The sequence below is a fragment of the Triturus cristatus genome, chromosome 10, assembly GCF_964204655.1.
Source record: "Triturus cristatus chromosome 10, aTriCri1.1, whole genome shotgun sequence".
NCBI lineage: Eukaryota > Metazoa > Chordata > Amphibia > Caudata > Salamandridae > Triturus > Triturus cristatus.
The window spans coordinates 672,413,553-672,428,276 of record NC_140593.1 but is presented as its reverse complement, the minus strand read 5'-3'; the positions used below and the strand labels follow the sequence as shown (position 1 = coordinate 672,428,276).

At 39.6% G+C, this 14,724-nt stretch overlaps 1 protein-coding gene across 2 annotated transcripts in view; it reads right to left on the bottom strand.

Moving 5' to 3' along the window:
- The window catches only part of LOC146789879 (uncharacterized), a 499,281-nt gene extending 484,783 nt beyond the window's left edge, over positions 1-14,498 (bottom strand). The window contains exon 1 of one of the 2 annotated variants that reach the window (XM_085628145.1): positions 14,295-14,498. In XM_085628145.1, coding sequence (XP_085484271.1) covers positions 14,295-14,360 — 66 coding nt within the window. In that variant the 5' untranslated portion in view covers positions 14,361-14,498. The remainder of the gene's footprint in view (positions 1-14,294) is intronic. The other variant, XM_085628146.1, reaches the window with a different exon arrangement.
- Between the last annotated feature and the right edge of the window lie 226 nt (positions 14,499-14,724).

Here is a 14,724-nt window from a genome sequence, read left to right as displayed (position 1 = left end):
GTGAGTGGACAAGCTGGAACTGGAAAAAGTTTCTTAATTAAAGTAATTAGGAGCTACCTACAGAAAAAAACTGATTCAACTTTGTCTTGTGTTGTTACTGGTCCAACTGGGTTAGCAGCATATAACATAAAAGGAATTACCTTACATCGTTTGCTAATGTTACCAGTAGAGCATGAGAACAAAATAGAATACCACAAGCTAACAGGAGAAGCATGTTTTGAAGTTTCAAGAGTGTTGAAGGAAATGAAAGTTCTCATTATTGATGAGGTAAGCATGGTATCAAACTTAATGCTTGCCTTTGTGCATTTAAGAATGCAGCAAATTCTAAAGACAGACTATGACGTGTTATTTGGAGGAAAACATGTTATAGTTTTTGGGGATTTACTGCAGCTCACTCCAGTTAAAGGACAACCAGTATTTAATACTCTTGCACATGAAGACACGAAAAAGTCATTAGGAAGTATAGGTAATGTGAATATTTGGTCATACTTTGAGTACAAAGAACTCATTACCAATATGCGGCAAGCAAATGATGATGATTATGCAAGTATTCTCAAAGATATCAGAATTGGACTACTCACAGAACATGGCAGAAAAGCTTTACAGAGTCGATTGCTATGTAATTTGTTTCCAACAGAACAAATAGTTCCAGAGAAAATATACAAGGAAATTGCAGAAAAAAATACTGTAATCTGCTTAATGCCAACACTACATGAATGCTCTATATTCAATGAAGAACTTTTGAAATTGGAAAATGAAGAGATTATGAAAATGGAAGCCGTGGATAAAATACAGCATGAAGGAATAACTATTATATTGACAGGCAAATTGAAAACTAAATTGGATTCTCTAGAGAAAAACATATCAAAAACAGCTGGTTTAGAAAAGAATCTGTATGTATGTATGAACTGTCGAGTAATTTTAAGACGTAATGTGAATGTAGAAAAAGGTTTAGTGAATGGAGCTATGGGTAAAGTTGTGGGTTTTGTTAATTACCAGAAAAAAGATGGAATTGAATTTAAAAAAATAAAATTTGATCAGATTGAAGAGGTTAAAGACATTAGTCGTTGTTCAGTTCGTTTTCTGCTTGTGAAAGACTTATATGTACGTAGGAAGCAGTTTCCATTTTCTCTAGCATATGCTGTAACTATTCACAAATCTCAAGGATTAACTGTAGATTGTGCTTTTGTAAAAAAAATTATCTGGTTTATTCATGGTTTATTCATGATAGACTTTGATGACTCAAAAGTTAGTGCTGATGCAAATTGTGTAAAGGAGTATAATAGATTAAGAAGAAGCAATGCTCCTCATTTAGGTCAGTATCCTGTGTTTGAAAAACGTGTTGTTTGTCGGAAAAGGAGAATATCTGTAATGAGGATGTACAGAAGAGAAAACAAAAGGAGAGTGATGTGATTGCAAGCAAAAAGAAAAAGGACAATGTTGAAGAGGTTGTGTGTCATTTGAGATGTCATCAGTGATGTCACTAACCATGTCATGATTGATGTAATATGTGACATCATCAGCAGTGGATTGCGGGCGCGCGAGATGTAGTTAGTACAACTAACGATATCGGAGGAATTTCAATGGTTTTGTATGAGTGAAATGTCCAGCTAACTATAACACCCCTAAAACCTATGGTTTTTTCAGTGAATTTCTAAGGTTTTTTAATTGCTAATTCCTAACTATATCAGGCCTGAAACCTATGTTTTTTTCAGTGAATTTCAAAGGTTTTTTAAATGCTAATTCCTAACTTTATCAAGCCTGAAACCTATAGTTTTTCCAGTGAATTTCAAAGGTTTTTTAAATGCTAATTCCTAACTATATCAGGCCTGAAACCTATGGTTTTTTCAGTAAATTTCAAAGGTTTTGTAAATGACAATTTTTAATGTATTAATTGTTATACTGATTTTTTTTATACTGATTTACTACATTTTTTTAACTATTTATTTTTAGATATTTTATTCTTTAATTACATTATAATTACATTATACATTATAATACAAAATATACTTTCTCAGAATGAATCATTTTTTTAAAATACTTTGTAAATAGGCAATATAATTTTAAGTACAGTAGTTACAGTTGTTGCAATGGGCAACACATTTTCAAATACAATGCAACATTGAGCTCAATGTGAATTTCTAGTCAAATGCAATTAGTTACTTTATGGATTACTTTTCTAACCACAGGACTGGATCCTAGATTCAGTCCTTGGACATCTCCTGTAAACTGTTGAGTAAAAGCGTTTTGGTTACAGTAGTGATTTTTAAGGAATATTATAGTATTTTAAAAGTTAACACTTAGACATTTTTTCATATAGAATCACCAATGTTATCCTATGGCAGAAAATTTGCTTAGCAGGTAAGTAGTGTTATCGTTAGTTTTTCTTACTCAGTGGTGGATCCTGGATCCAGCACTGGTGCATCTCCTGTAAACAGTTGAAAGAATGTGTTTAAGTCATACAGACGATTTTTTATGAATATTTTTAGTTTGTGAAAATAGACAGAAGCTTTTCTGCTGAAAACCACACAATGGATTCCTATGGAAGGAAATACAAGTTACTGGTAAGTACGCTTAGAATTACTTTTCAGGGTCAGTGCTGGGCTAAAAGATGCAGCACTGGGTTCTCTCCTGATAACAGGTGAGTAAATCGGAATTTGTAGTTCGGCTGATTTTAGAGAAATATTTGTACAATGGCGAAGGAAGGGGGCGTGGCCTGAGGTGACGTATGCAAACACGCCCTGTGTCGCGTTTTAACTTGGGGAATTAATTCCTCTTCAATCCTGCGGTCCGCTGGGGGCCAACCAGCCCATCAGGTACCTCCAGTATACGCCAGGGAGCTGCGTTGCAGAGAGGTGTTCAGAGGCCACGCCCCTTTTTACAACACTCTGCGCATTACAGGCACTCTCGTACACTTCCGCTTAACGTGCGCGCGTGCGTGCGCGTGTAAAGCATGCGCTTACGCGTCGCGTAGGAAGTACGGACGCCTACGCAAATTGCGTAAGCATGCGCACACGGAGTATAAATATTACGTACGCTCACCGTACATAAAGCGAAGCGTGCGCTTATGGTAAGCTTACCGTAAGCGCACGGTAAAAAAAAATTAAAAAAAAAAAAAAGGTTTGTTGAAGATATTAACTATGTTATACAACTATATCTAACCATTTATTTAAAAAAGGTGAATCTTTATAAATTGAAGAATGCATTACAACCATGAATATATACATAGGTAGAATAGTGTTTAAAGGAAAAAAGAAAAAGAAAAAAAATGATGTAAAAAAACAAACAAATTCAATGAAAAAACCATAGGTTTCACACACATAGTTAGGAATTAGAATTCAAAAAACCATGCAAAAACACAGAAAAAAAACATAGATTTCACACACGTTATATTTAGAAATTAGCTTTTAAAAAACCTTGCAAATTCACTGAAAGAACCATAGGTTTCACACTCGTTATATTTAGCTGGACATTTCTCTCGTAAAAAACCATTGAAATTCCCCCGTTATAGTTAGTTCAGCTAACTATAACTCGCGCACCCGCAATCCACTGCTGATGACGTCACATATTACATCACTCATGACATGGTCAGTGACATCACTCATGACATCACTGATGACATCTAAAATGCCATCACTGATGACATCACTAATGACGTCAACAATGTGATATATTACAACATCTTCTCACACCCTTATAAAACCTTTGATATACCAACTCAAAATTACAGAGTTCAATTCTCATATCCATAAATAATGCAATACCAATAACTGCATACCCACATAATAACTTTTAGGTCTTCATACACCTCCACACACTCACCTGTAAAGTCACTCATAGTTACAGTCACTCCATAAAAAAGTATCATATGAATTTATACACACACCTATATAGACACTCACACACTACCAATCATCCATAGATGTACTCTCACACCTAGTCAGTCATACAAATAATCACACTGCCATTTACTCACCTATGCAGTTATACACACTCAAGTTCCCTTGCTCACAAAAATAGTATCACATTTTTATGCTCTATTAGAATCATTGAAAAAAGCACACACTCATCCATACAGTCACTGTCACAATCACACATTCTCACATCTAGCCACTTATATACTCTTACACACATATATACTGCCTTTCACATATGTAGTTAGTCACAAATGTACCACTGAGATATACATTCAATCCCTAACACACCCATACATACACTCGCTGAACCGTACAGTCCATCACAGATGCACTCTTAAAACCATGCACCCATAGAATCACCCACTCACACATCTATGCACAGTCACACACAGCCTACCCACACTAACACTCAGCCACCCATACAGATACTCAGACAACCAATCAATAACCCATATAGATACTCATATAGCTATTCACAAAACCATGCAGCCACTTATACACCAACAGACAGACAGATACAGACATTCACACAGTTTAGTCACTAGTCTGCAGTAAGATACATTAGTGATGTCATGAGTGATGTCACTGACCATGTCATGAGTGATGTAATATGTGACATCATCAGCAGTGGATTGCGGGTACGCGAGTTATAGTTAGCTGAACTAACTATAACGGGGGAATTTCAATGGTTTTTTACGAGAGAAATGTCCAGCTAACTATAACGTGTGTGAAACCTATGTTTTTTTCTGTGAATATATATATATATATTACCTACTGGCGGTCGCCAGTAGGTAGTTATAGTTAGGACCACGTTTCCATAGGAAATCCGCAACATTCTATTTTGAATAACTTTGGCGCCGGTCGACGAATCCTCGCGTATTTTTCAAAATAGGTGGGGCACTACGCTCCGCTCCTACCCTGAAAGTCTCGGGTGGATTCGTCAAGCGGGGGCTGAGATAAAAGGGGGGTCCCAAAACGCGTTTTTCCCATGCATTTTTCCATAGGACCTTTAGACAGGGCTACAGCCCGAACGGCTGAACAGAATTACTTGAAATTTGGCAGAGAGGTAGTCCTCAGGTCAAGGAAGTGCCTTTTGTAGGTTTGGTGTAAATCTGTTCAGTAGAATCTGAGAAAATAGCCTTTTAATCAATATATATATCTGTGGCAGCTTACCGTGCGCTTACGGTGCGCTTACCGTACGCGTACGGTGGCGTGCGCGAGCACGATTCTGATTGGCTGTTAGATCTTAGTAAACATTCGAATCGGTCGAAACCAGGAAGCGGCGGCCGCCATTTCGTGTGTTTCACTCAGAAAAAAAAGAGTGATATCTTGAAAAGGGGGCAAGGTGGAGAGTTACAGACCCCCTAACATTTGTAAGGGGGTCAAAGAAGGACAGAAAAGTTCAAAGAAAACATTTATTATTTTTTTTAAAAAATCGCGGGGTACGCGTACGGTAAGCTTACGGTAAGCTTACCGTACGCGTACGGTAGAAAAAAAAAATAAAAAGAGAAATAAAATTCAGATTTAAATGTTTAGATATTAGGGGGCTCTAAAAAGAGCCGTTGTGTTTATGAAGTGATTTTTTAGTGGTACCTACAAGTAAGTACCGATGCAGAGTCTAAGGTTCAAGAGGAAGACTCTGTTCCCTTCATCATTGAAGTGCACACCATCTCCTCTATAAATGTCTTGCATGTCGTAACGCAAGTTGTTGTGGTAAATGGAACCCATACCATAGTCACGGAGGAAAGCAGAAACAGATTTGTTGACGTGCTTTCTTGCTTTGTCAATCTGCGGACAGAAATGATTGGACCAGTTCCATTTTTGCCTTTGGCATATGTTAGAAAACACAAAGGCAGTTTTAGGGAAAAGTGAAAACAGTTGTGCAACGGTGTCCTTCATAAGCATTTCCAGACCTACCCCAGTCAAAGTGCCTAGGTCATTGCCACCACAGTGCACTATTATGAGGTCAGGGTGTTGGATTTGCATGAAGGATTTCACCAATGGCATCAATTGGTGCCACTTTAACCCTCTCTGACCAATCCATTTAATGTCTACATTTGGCAAAGCAAGGTCTCTCACCATACCTGTTTTCTCTGCAAACTTTTCACTCCAGAAAACATAGCTGTGCCCTACAATCCACACTGTGAACATCTTCCAAGGAGATCTGGATGCACTCAGGAGGTGTAATTCAGTAGAATGGGAAAATGAAATGAAAGACAGTTTGGAAATGGAGGCATACATCTTTTTTTCATAAAAAAAAGAACTGATTGGCTGTTTCATACCATTCTAGAATAAAAACTAGGCTGCATGTGTAAATTAATAGAAGCATGTTTTGTATTGGTACAGAAAAATGTGTTACCAAAGAACAGTACTTTGGATTTGCTGTTAGGTTTGAAAAGTCAAGCACTCTTGCTCTGTGGAATTGAAACATTGTTTGGCGAACTTCTGACCTAACTCCACACAGCAGTGTTCCATGAGCTGTTGCTATGGTAGCAGGCAGAAGTCAAGTTGGGGGAAGGGTACTAGGCAGAAGTCAAGTTGGGGGAAGGGTACTTTTGGAAAAGGGTTGGTTTTCAACCAATAGAAAGAGAATAGGAGAGAGGTGTAAAGAAAAGAGATCCTGGCTCTGATAATCTGCTGTTTGAGTGCCACATTTCTTTCACAGCTAACTAATTTTAAAGGTGAGTTTAGAGTTTGAGAGGGGATGTATATGGTAAATTAAGAAATGAATAATAGAAATGGAATTCCTTTTGTTGAAGTTGTGTTTATCATTTTCTGTTTTGGGAGAAATTTAAATGTGAGGAACATGTAAAATAATATGGACTATGTTTTCACGATAAATTAAGGTGTACTGGTATAAAAAAAGAATAGTTTAAGGGTTTGAGGTTGGACTCAGTAATGCAAATACATTCAGCATCACTAAGGCTGGTTGCCCTTGCTGGAATGTAGGCAGTCACCCAGGTTACACATGGTGGTGGTCTGAAAAAGCAGTTTGGACATGTGCAATTAAAAAAATCTGAAAAGTGGATTCATAATGTGTCAGTCTGTAAAAGTGATTATCACTTGTCAAAAAAAAGAGCAGTAAGTGTGCTTTCAAATTGGCAAAGAAATTTCGTTTTGTGACTAATGTGAAAACATGACTCTGTGTGCAAAGAGGAATTATAGGCAAAGATTTATTGCGTGTTGCTCTGGTGATTTCACAGTTGCATTACATGGAAAGGGGGAGCCATTTTTTGGTGCAGAAGCAGACTCTTAGCACACACCCAGCTGCTTACCATGTTGAATCATGCACAGTATTTACAAGCGAGTGGGGTTTGAGGTTTCAGTCAGTAATGCAAATACATTCAGCATCACTAAGGCTGGTTGCCCTTGCTGGAATGTAGGCAGTCACCCAGGTTACACATGGTGGTGGTCTGAAAAAGCAGTTTGGACATGTGCTTTTAAAAAAATCTGAAAAGTGGATTCATAATGTGTCAGTCTGTAAAAGTGATTATGACTTGTCAAAAAAAAGAGCAGTAAGTGTGCTTTCAAATTGGCAAAGAAATTTCGTTTTGTGACTAATGTGAAAACATGACTCTGTGTGCAAAGAGGAATTATAGGCAGAGATTTATTGCGTGTTGCTCTGGTGATTTCACAGTTGCATTACATGGAAAGGGGGAGCCATTTTTTGGTGCAGAAGCAGACTCTTAGCACACACCCAGCTGCTTACCATGTTGAATCATGCACAGTATTTACAAGCGAGTGGGGTTTGAGGTTTCAGTCAGTAATGCAAATACATTCAGCATCACTAAGGCTGGTTGCCCTTGCTGGAATGTAGGCAGTCACCCAGGTTACACATGGTGGTGGTCTGAAAAAGCAGTTTGGACATGTGCAATTAAAAAAATCTGAAAAGTGGATTCATAATGTGTCAGTCTGTAAAAGTGATTATCACTTGTCAAAAAAAAAGAGCAGTAAGTGTGCTTTCAAATTGGCAAAGAAATTTCGTTTTGTGACTAATGTGAAAACATGACTCTGTGTGCAAAGAGGAATTATAGGCAGAGATTTATTGCGTGTTGCTCTGGTGATTTCACAGTTGCATTACATGGAAAGGGGGAGCCATTTTGTGGTGCAGACTCTTAGCACACACCCAGCTGCTTACCATGTTGAATCATGCACAGTATTTACAAGCGAGTGGGGTTTGAGGTTTCAGTCAGTAATGCAAATACATTCAGCATCACTAAGGCTGGTTGCCCTTGCTGGAATGTAGGCAGTCACCCAGGTTACACATGGTGGTGGTCTGAAAAAGCAGTTTGGACATGTGCTTTTAAAAAAATCTGAAAAGTGGATTCATAATGTGTCAGTCTGTAAAAGTGATTATGACTTGTCAAAAAAAGAGCAGTAAGTGTGCTTTCAAATTGGCAAAGAAATTTCGTTTTGTGACTAATGTGAAAACATGACTCTGTGTGCAAAGAGGAATTATAGGCAGAGATTTATTGCGTGTTGCTCTGGTGATTTCACAGTTGCATTACATGGAAAGGGGGAGCCAGTTTTTGGTGCAGAAGCAGACTCTTAGCACACACCCAGCTGCTTACCATGTTGAATCATGCACAGTATTTACAAGCGAGTGGGGTTTGAGGTTTCAGTCAGTAATGCAAATACATTCAGCATCACTAAGGCTGGTTGCCCTTGCTGGAATGTAGGCAGTCACCCAGGTTACACATGGTGGTGGTCTGAAAAAGCAGTTTGGACATGTGCTTTTAAAAAAATCTGAAAAGTGGATTCTTAATGTGTCAGTCTGTAAAAGTGATTATCACTTGTCAAAAAAAAAGAGCAGTAAGTGTGCTTTCAAATTGGCAAAGAAATTTCTTTTTGTGACTAATGTGAAAACATGACTCTGTGTGCACAGAGGAATTATAGGCAGAGATTTATTGCGTATTGCTCTGGTGATTTCACAGTTGCATTAGATGGAAAGGGGGAGCCATTTTTTGGTGCAGAAGCAGACTCTTAGCACACACCCAGCTGCTTACCATGTTGAATCATGCACAGTATTTACAAGCGAGTGGGGTTTGAGGTTTCAGTCAGTAATGCAAATACATTCAGCATCACTAAGGCTGGTTGCCCTTGCTGGAATGTAGGCAGTCACCCAGGTTACACATGGTGGTGGTCTGAAAAAGCAGTTTGGACATGTGCTTTTAAAAAATCTGAAAAGTGGATTCATAATGTGTCAGTCTGTAAAAGTGATTATCACTTGTCAAAAAAAAGAGCAGTAAGTGTGCTTTCAAATTGGCAAAGAAATTTCGTTTTGTGACTAATGTGAAAACATGACTCTGTGTGCAAAGAGGAATTATAGGCAGAGATTTATTGCGTATTGCTCTGGTGATTTCACAGTTGCATTAGATGGAAAGGGGGAGCCATTTTTTGGTGCAGAAGCAGACTCTTAGCACACACCCAGCTGCTTACCATGTGGAATCATGCACAGTATTTACAAGCGAGTGGGGTTTGAGGTTTCAGTCAGTAATGCAAATACATTCAGCATCACTAAGGCTGGTTGCCCTTGCTGGAATGTAGGCAGTCACCCAGGTTACACATGGTGGTGGTCTGAAAAAGCAGTTTGGACATGTGCTTTTAAAAAAATCTGAAAAGTGGATTCATAATGTGTCAGTCTGTAAAAGTGATACAATTACATTTTAATTATAAATTAAATTGTTGGGTGGGACAGGTAAGTGAGAAATTAGAAGGTCTCTTTCTTCCACTTTATCTCAAAAAGATTTTTAAAAATTAGTTATTAATTTCTCAAGGATCTTGAGATGTGGTAATTGATTTTTAGTGTTTTTTTAAAAAGAAAAAAAAAAGAAAAAATACGCTTACCGTGCGCGTACGGTAAAAAAAAAAAAAAGTTTCAAAGAAAAAATAAAAAAAAGTTGAGAGGTAAGGTTGGCTCTTATAAGAGCCTTTGGGTTCATACAGGGATGGAGGAAAGAAAGAATGGGAGTATTATGAGCGTCTACAAACATGCTGGTCTATCTTATTGTTAATAAGGGTAAGACTGATCTCCCCAAAAACAATAAGACCACCACATCTTGTACACCTCATTTCAACCCTCCCAAATCGAGGGTTGATGTCCACAGGAAAAGAAGAAGGTGATGCTCCAACATCATAGGAAGGGCTCAGCTGAGCTGCCGATGATGTACTCGGCTGAGCATCTGAGGCTGGGCTCTGGTGACTTACTGAAGAGTTTTCTCCAGTATGTCGAGCAAAGGTCCTTGGGCGTCTGTCCTGGAGGTGTCTCTTCATAGAGTGATTTCCAAAGGAATATTTCTTCCTTGGATTTCCTCTTGATAAAACACGACCACAAAGTATGCAAGTGACCAATTGAGCATTCACCTTTTTCTCCCCCTCTGGAAAAGTGAAATACTCCCATACAAAAGAAGTCTTTTGTTTCCTCCTTCTCTGGATCATGGTGGTGCTGCTAGCCTCACTCTCAGAAGAGGTCTGCTGTTCTGCCATTGTATCCCAATGTCAATCCAGCTCCTGCTCCTAGAGAATCACAAGCAGAAATGAGGGGAATGGGTGTGGTGTGGGAAGAATCTGGAACTGAAAGTAGTTTCAACCAATGAAAAGTGTTCTTTCAAGCAGTAATGAGGGGAATGGGTGTGGTGTGGGAAGTTTCTGGAAGTGAAAGTAATTTCAACCAATAAAAAGTGTTCTTTGTAAGTCACATGACCTGCCGTGCGCGCACGTGACGCTTACGGTGCGCTTACGAAGCGTGTACGTCACACTCGCGCATGCGCATTACACGCCCCTGCGTAACCGCGACGTTGCTTCCAGGTGTACGCGTACGTCACGCACGTATTGCGTATCGCGCATGCGCATTACACGCCCCTGCGTAACCGCGACGTTGCTTCCGGGTGTACGCGTACGTCACGCACGTATTGCATATCGCGCATGCGCATTACACGCCCCTGCGTACCCGCGACGTTGCTTCCGGGTGTACGCGTACGTCACGCACGTATCACGTACGCGCACCGTACTTATGACGTACGAGGCGCGTACCGTCAGCTTACCGTACGCGCACGGAAAAAAATGCATTAAAAAAAAAAAAACCTTTCCATAATGCAGGATATAGTACATATATTATTTTATACAAAGGCTTACAAAAAATGACAAAAACAAATTTGCATTTAAAAATCCGTACAAATTCACTGAAAAAAACATGGGTTTCACACACGTTATAGTTAGAAATTAGCATTTTAAAAACCTTGCAAATTCACTGAAAAAACAATAGGTTTCAAACATGTTATAGTTAGGGATTAGCATTTAAAAAACCTTACAAATTCACTGAAAAAACCATAGGTTTCACACACGTTATAGTTAGGAATTAGCATTTAAAAAACCTTAGAAATTCAATGAAAAAACCAAAGGTTTCACACATGTTATAGTTAGCTGGACATTTCACTCGTAAAAAAACCAATGAAATTTCCCCGTTATAGTTAGTTCAGCTAACTATAACTCGCGCGCCCGCAATGCACTACTGATGACGTCACATATTACATCACTCATGACATGGTCACTGACATCACTCATGACATCACTGATGACATCTCAAATGACATCACTGATGACATCACTGATGACATCATCCTTGTGAAAGAGTAGCAGACCTCTTCTTCCCCTAATATAACCTTTAATACACACATTCAAAAATAGAAACTAAAATGTACAAAATAATGAACATATCAATATCAGTTACAACAACCTATTCAGTAATTCGAACAACCACATACACATCCACTCATTCACCAACAGTCCTCTACAGTCACTCATACATGTACTCACTCATCATATGTATTCATACACCTATACATCCTGTTACACAACGCCACTCATCCATAGAGTTACTCACACACATAGTTACTCATGCTAATAAAGAATCAAACATCCATTTACTTGCATATACAGTTATACACACACCACCACACCTACTTCTACAGAAACTTACACATACTTAGTCTTTTAAACAATCACTTATAGAAACACATACTTATTCATACAGGAACTCTTTCAATCTCTCACTCTCACATATACTCACTTATATACACCAATAGTCACATATACTAGTTAAAAACATATGTAGTTACTCATGGAGACACTATTGAGACAGTCATTCACTCACTAACACACCCATGCACACACTCATCCACCCATACAGTCCTGCACACATGCTGTCTTCAACACATACAAACAGTGAGTCAATCATTCATGCACCTATGCACTACGTAATACCCCCCACCGAACCATACAGACACTCGACACTCATACTGACAAAAAACCAACTAATAACCTATATAGACACTCATGTAGCTACTCACCAACCCATGCAGCCACTTATACACAAAGTAAGAAACTGATACAGATATTTTCATATTTAAAGATTACTCAGTAAGCCATTTATTCACTATGATACACTTAATCAGTCAGTTACACTAAAAATACCAATTTATTCTTCCATTGACCTTGAGATATACATAAATATAAAACATATTTAATTTTCAGAAAAACACACAATCACAAGGATGATGTCATCAGTGATGTCATCAGTGATGTCATTTGAGATGTCATCAGTGATGTCATGAGTGATGTCAGTGACCATGTCATGAGTGATGTAATATGTGACGTCATCAGTAGTGCATTGCGGGCGCGCGAGTTATAGTTAGCTGAACTAACTATAACGGGGAAATTTCATTGGTTTTTTACGAGTGAAATGTCCAGCTAACTATAACATGTGTGAAACCTTTGGTTTTTTCATTGAATTTCTAAGGTTTTTTAAATGCTAATTCCTAACTATAACGTGTGTGAAACCTATGGTTTTTTCAGTGAATATATATATATATACATGACATTAGGATATCTATTTATAACATAACATTATCTAAAGCAGGTCCTCCACCCTGTGCCTGCACACACCCTTGCTCTCGTCCCCACTCCGTCTCGCCTCCTCTACTAAAAGTATGCAGTAGACCTCCTCCTGTGCTGCCTGACAGAAACTAATAAATTACCTTGCAATTCTGCTTTGCGGAATTACCTAACCTTTGTCCCAAAAACTGGCACATATATTTAAAATTAAGAAAAGTGAAGGGACCCCGGGACAGTTCTCTGAAAACTGTGACTGTCCGGGGAAATCTGGGATGTCTGATCACCCTAACTCTATGTCACTCCACTCTACAACACTTTACTCCACTCTATGACGCTCTATGCACCTCCCTCTATGCCACTCCAAGCCACTTTATTCCACTCTATTTTATGACAGACTACTTAATTCTGTTCCACTCCACTACTCCACTCTGTGCTACTCCATTCTATGGCACTTTATTCCTTTCCAATCTATGCCACTCAGCTCTACAACAAACTACTCCACTCTACACCATTCTGCTCTCTTACACTATTCCCCTCTATGACACTCCACTTAACGTAAATCTACTCACCTCTACATCACTCTACAACACTCTACTTCACTCTACGCATCACCCTCAATGTCACTTCACTATGTTCTACACCACTCCCCGACACTCTACACCATTCCACTCTATGACAGTCTACTGCCTCGATGACACTCCATAACACACTACACCAATCCACTCTATGTCACTCCATGCCACTCAACTCTACGCCACTCCACACCACTCTTCTCTACGCCACTCCATAACACTCCACTCCACGCCACTCTCCCATATCCCCCTAACTTTTAGCCATGCTGATCAGTAGCCACGCTGCTGTACAACATGGCTAAAACATATTGGCATAGCCAATAGCTCTTGCATAGGCGAGTCCTATTGGCTTTGCCAATGCTTGTTTTACATCAAACATTTCACTAGAGCTAGAGACACACACAGAGGAAAGAAGGAGGAAGAGAAAGACGGGAAAACCCTCTCAATAGGAAAAAGTAGGAACCTGCAACAGTGAGATAAAGGGGCTGGGAATGTTTGGTAGTGGAGTGCAAAGTCATAAATTAAAAGCACTGACCATTCTGCTGTCACATCTTGACTCCCAATGTATGGGTTACGGGAGTATTATTTTTTTCTACAATTCCAGCACTGAGAGCGGCACTTATTTGTGGCTATAATAATGCATAAATGACACCACAAAATGGTGATCTTGCTCACGTTTCCTGCGAACCTCTGTCCCTACGACCCACTGAGCGCGTTTAGGTGATTCTATTTTATGAAGAGGTTTTTCCCAATACAAAACCCTACAAACCACGGGCTCGAGGGAGTGAAATTGTATGACGCCGCTGTGCTTCAATTCGTGCCCGCAGCCCTTCGAGACATTTAGGAGAATGCCTCAAAATGGCCCTAGGGACGGGTCACAAATGGTAAACATAATTCAACCGCTGACACTCACCAAGGTCTGCCGCCTTTTAGACAAGAAGCCCGAGAGGAGTTCGGTGGGCTCGCGGGCCCCCTCCATGACTCCTGTCAGGGTGAGCTCCCCAGAAGCTGTGGCACTGATAGGTGGCTGGTGATCACGTGACTTTGCAGGTGCTTCGAAGAGCACGCGCTTCTCGCGGGTGGACCTTAGCCTCGCTCTGCCCCGGCAACTTTGGACTGACTACCGCCGCCCGGACTCCGAGCCACAGCCAGGAGGAAGTTCACGAGGCTGTCATTCTCTGGCACAGCCTCTGTGTTGTTATGGCTACACCTCTGATAAAGAGACACCGTGGGAAGGCCGGTAAGGTAGCTCAGTGGGTTGAGGCGAATATTACCGAGAATGTGCACTGCGTGACGGCAGCAACGTTGAATATAAACCGAGGCAACACATTACCCTTTTAAGG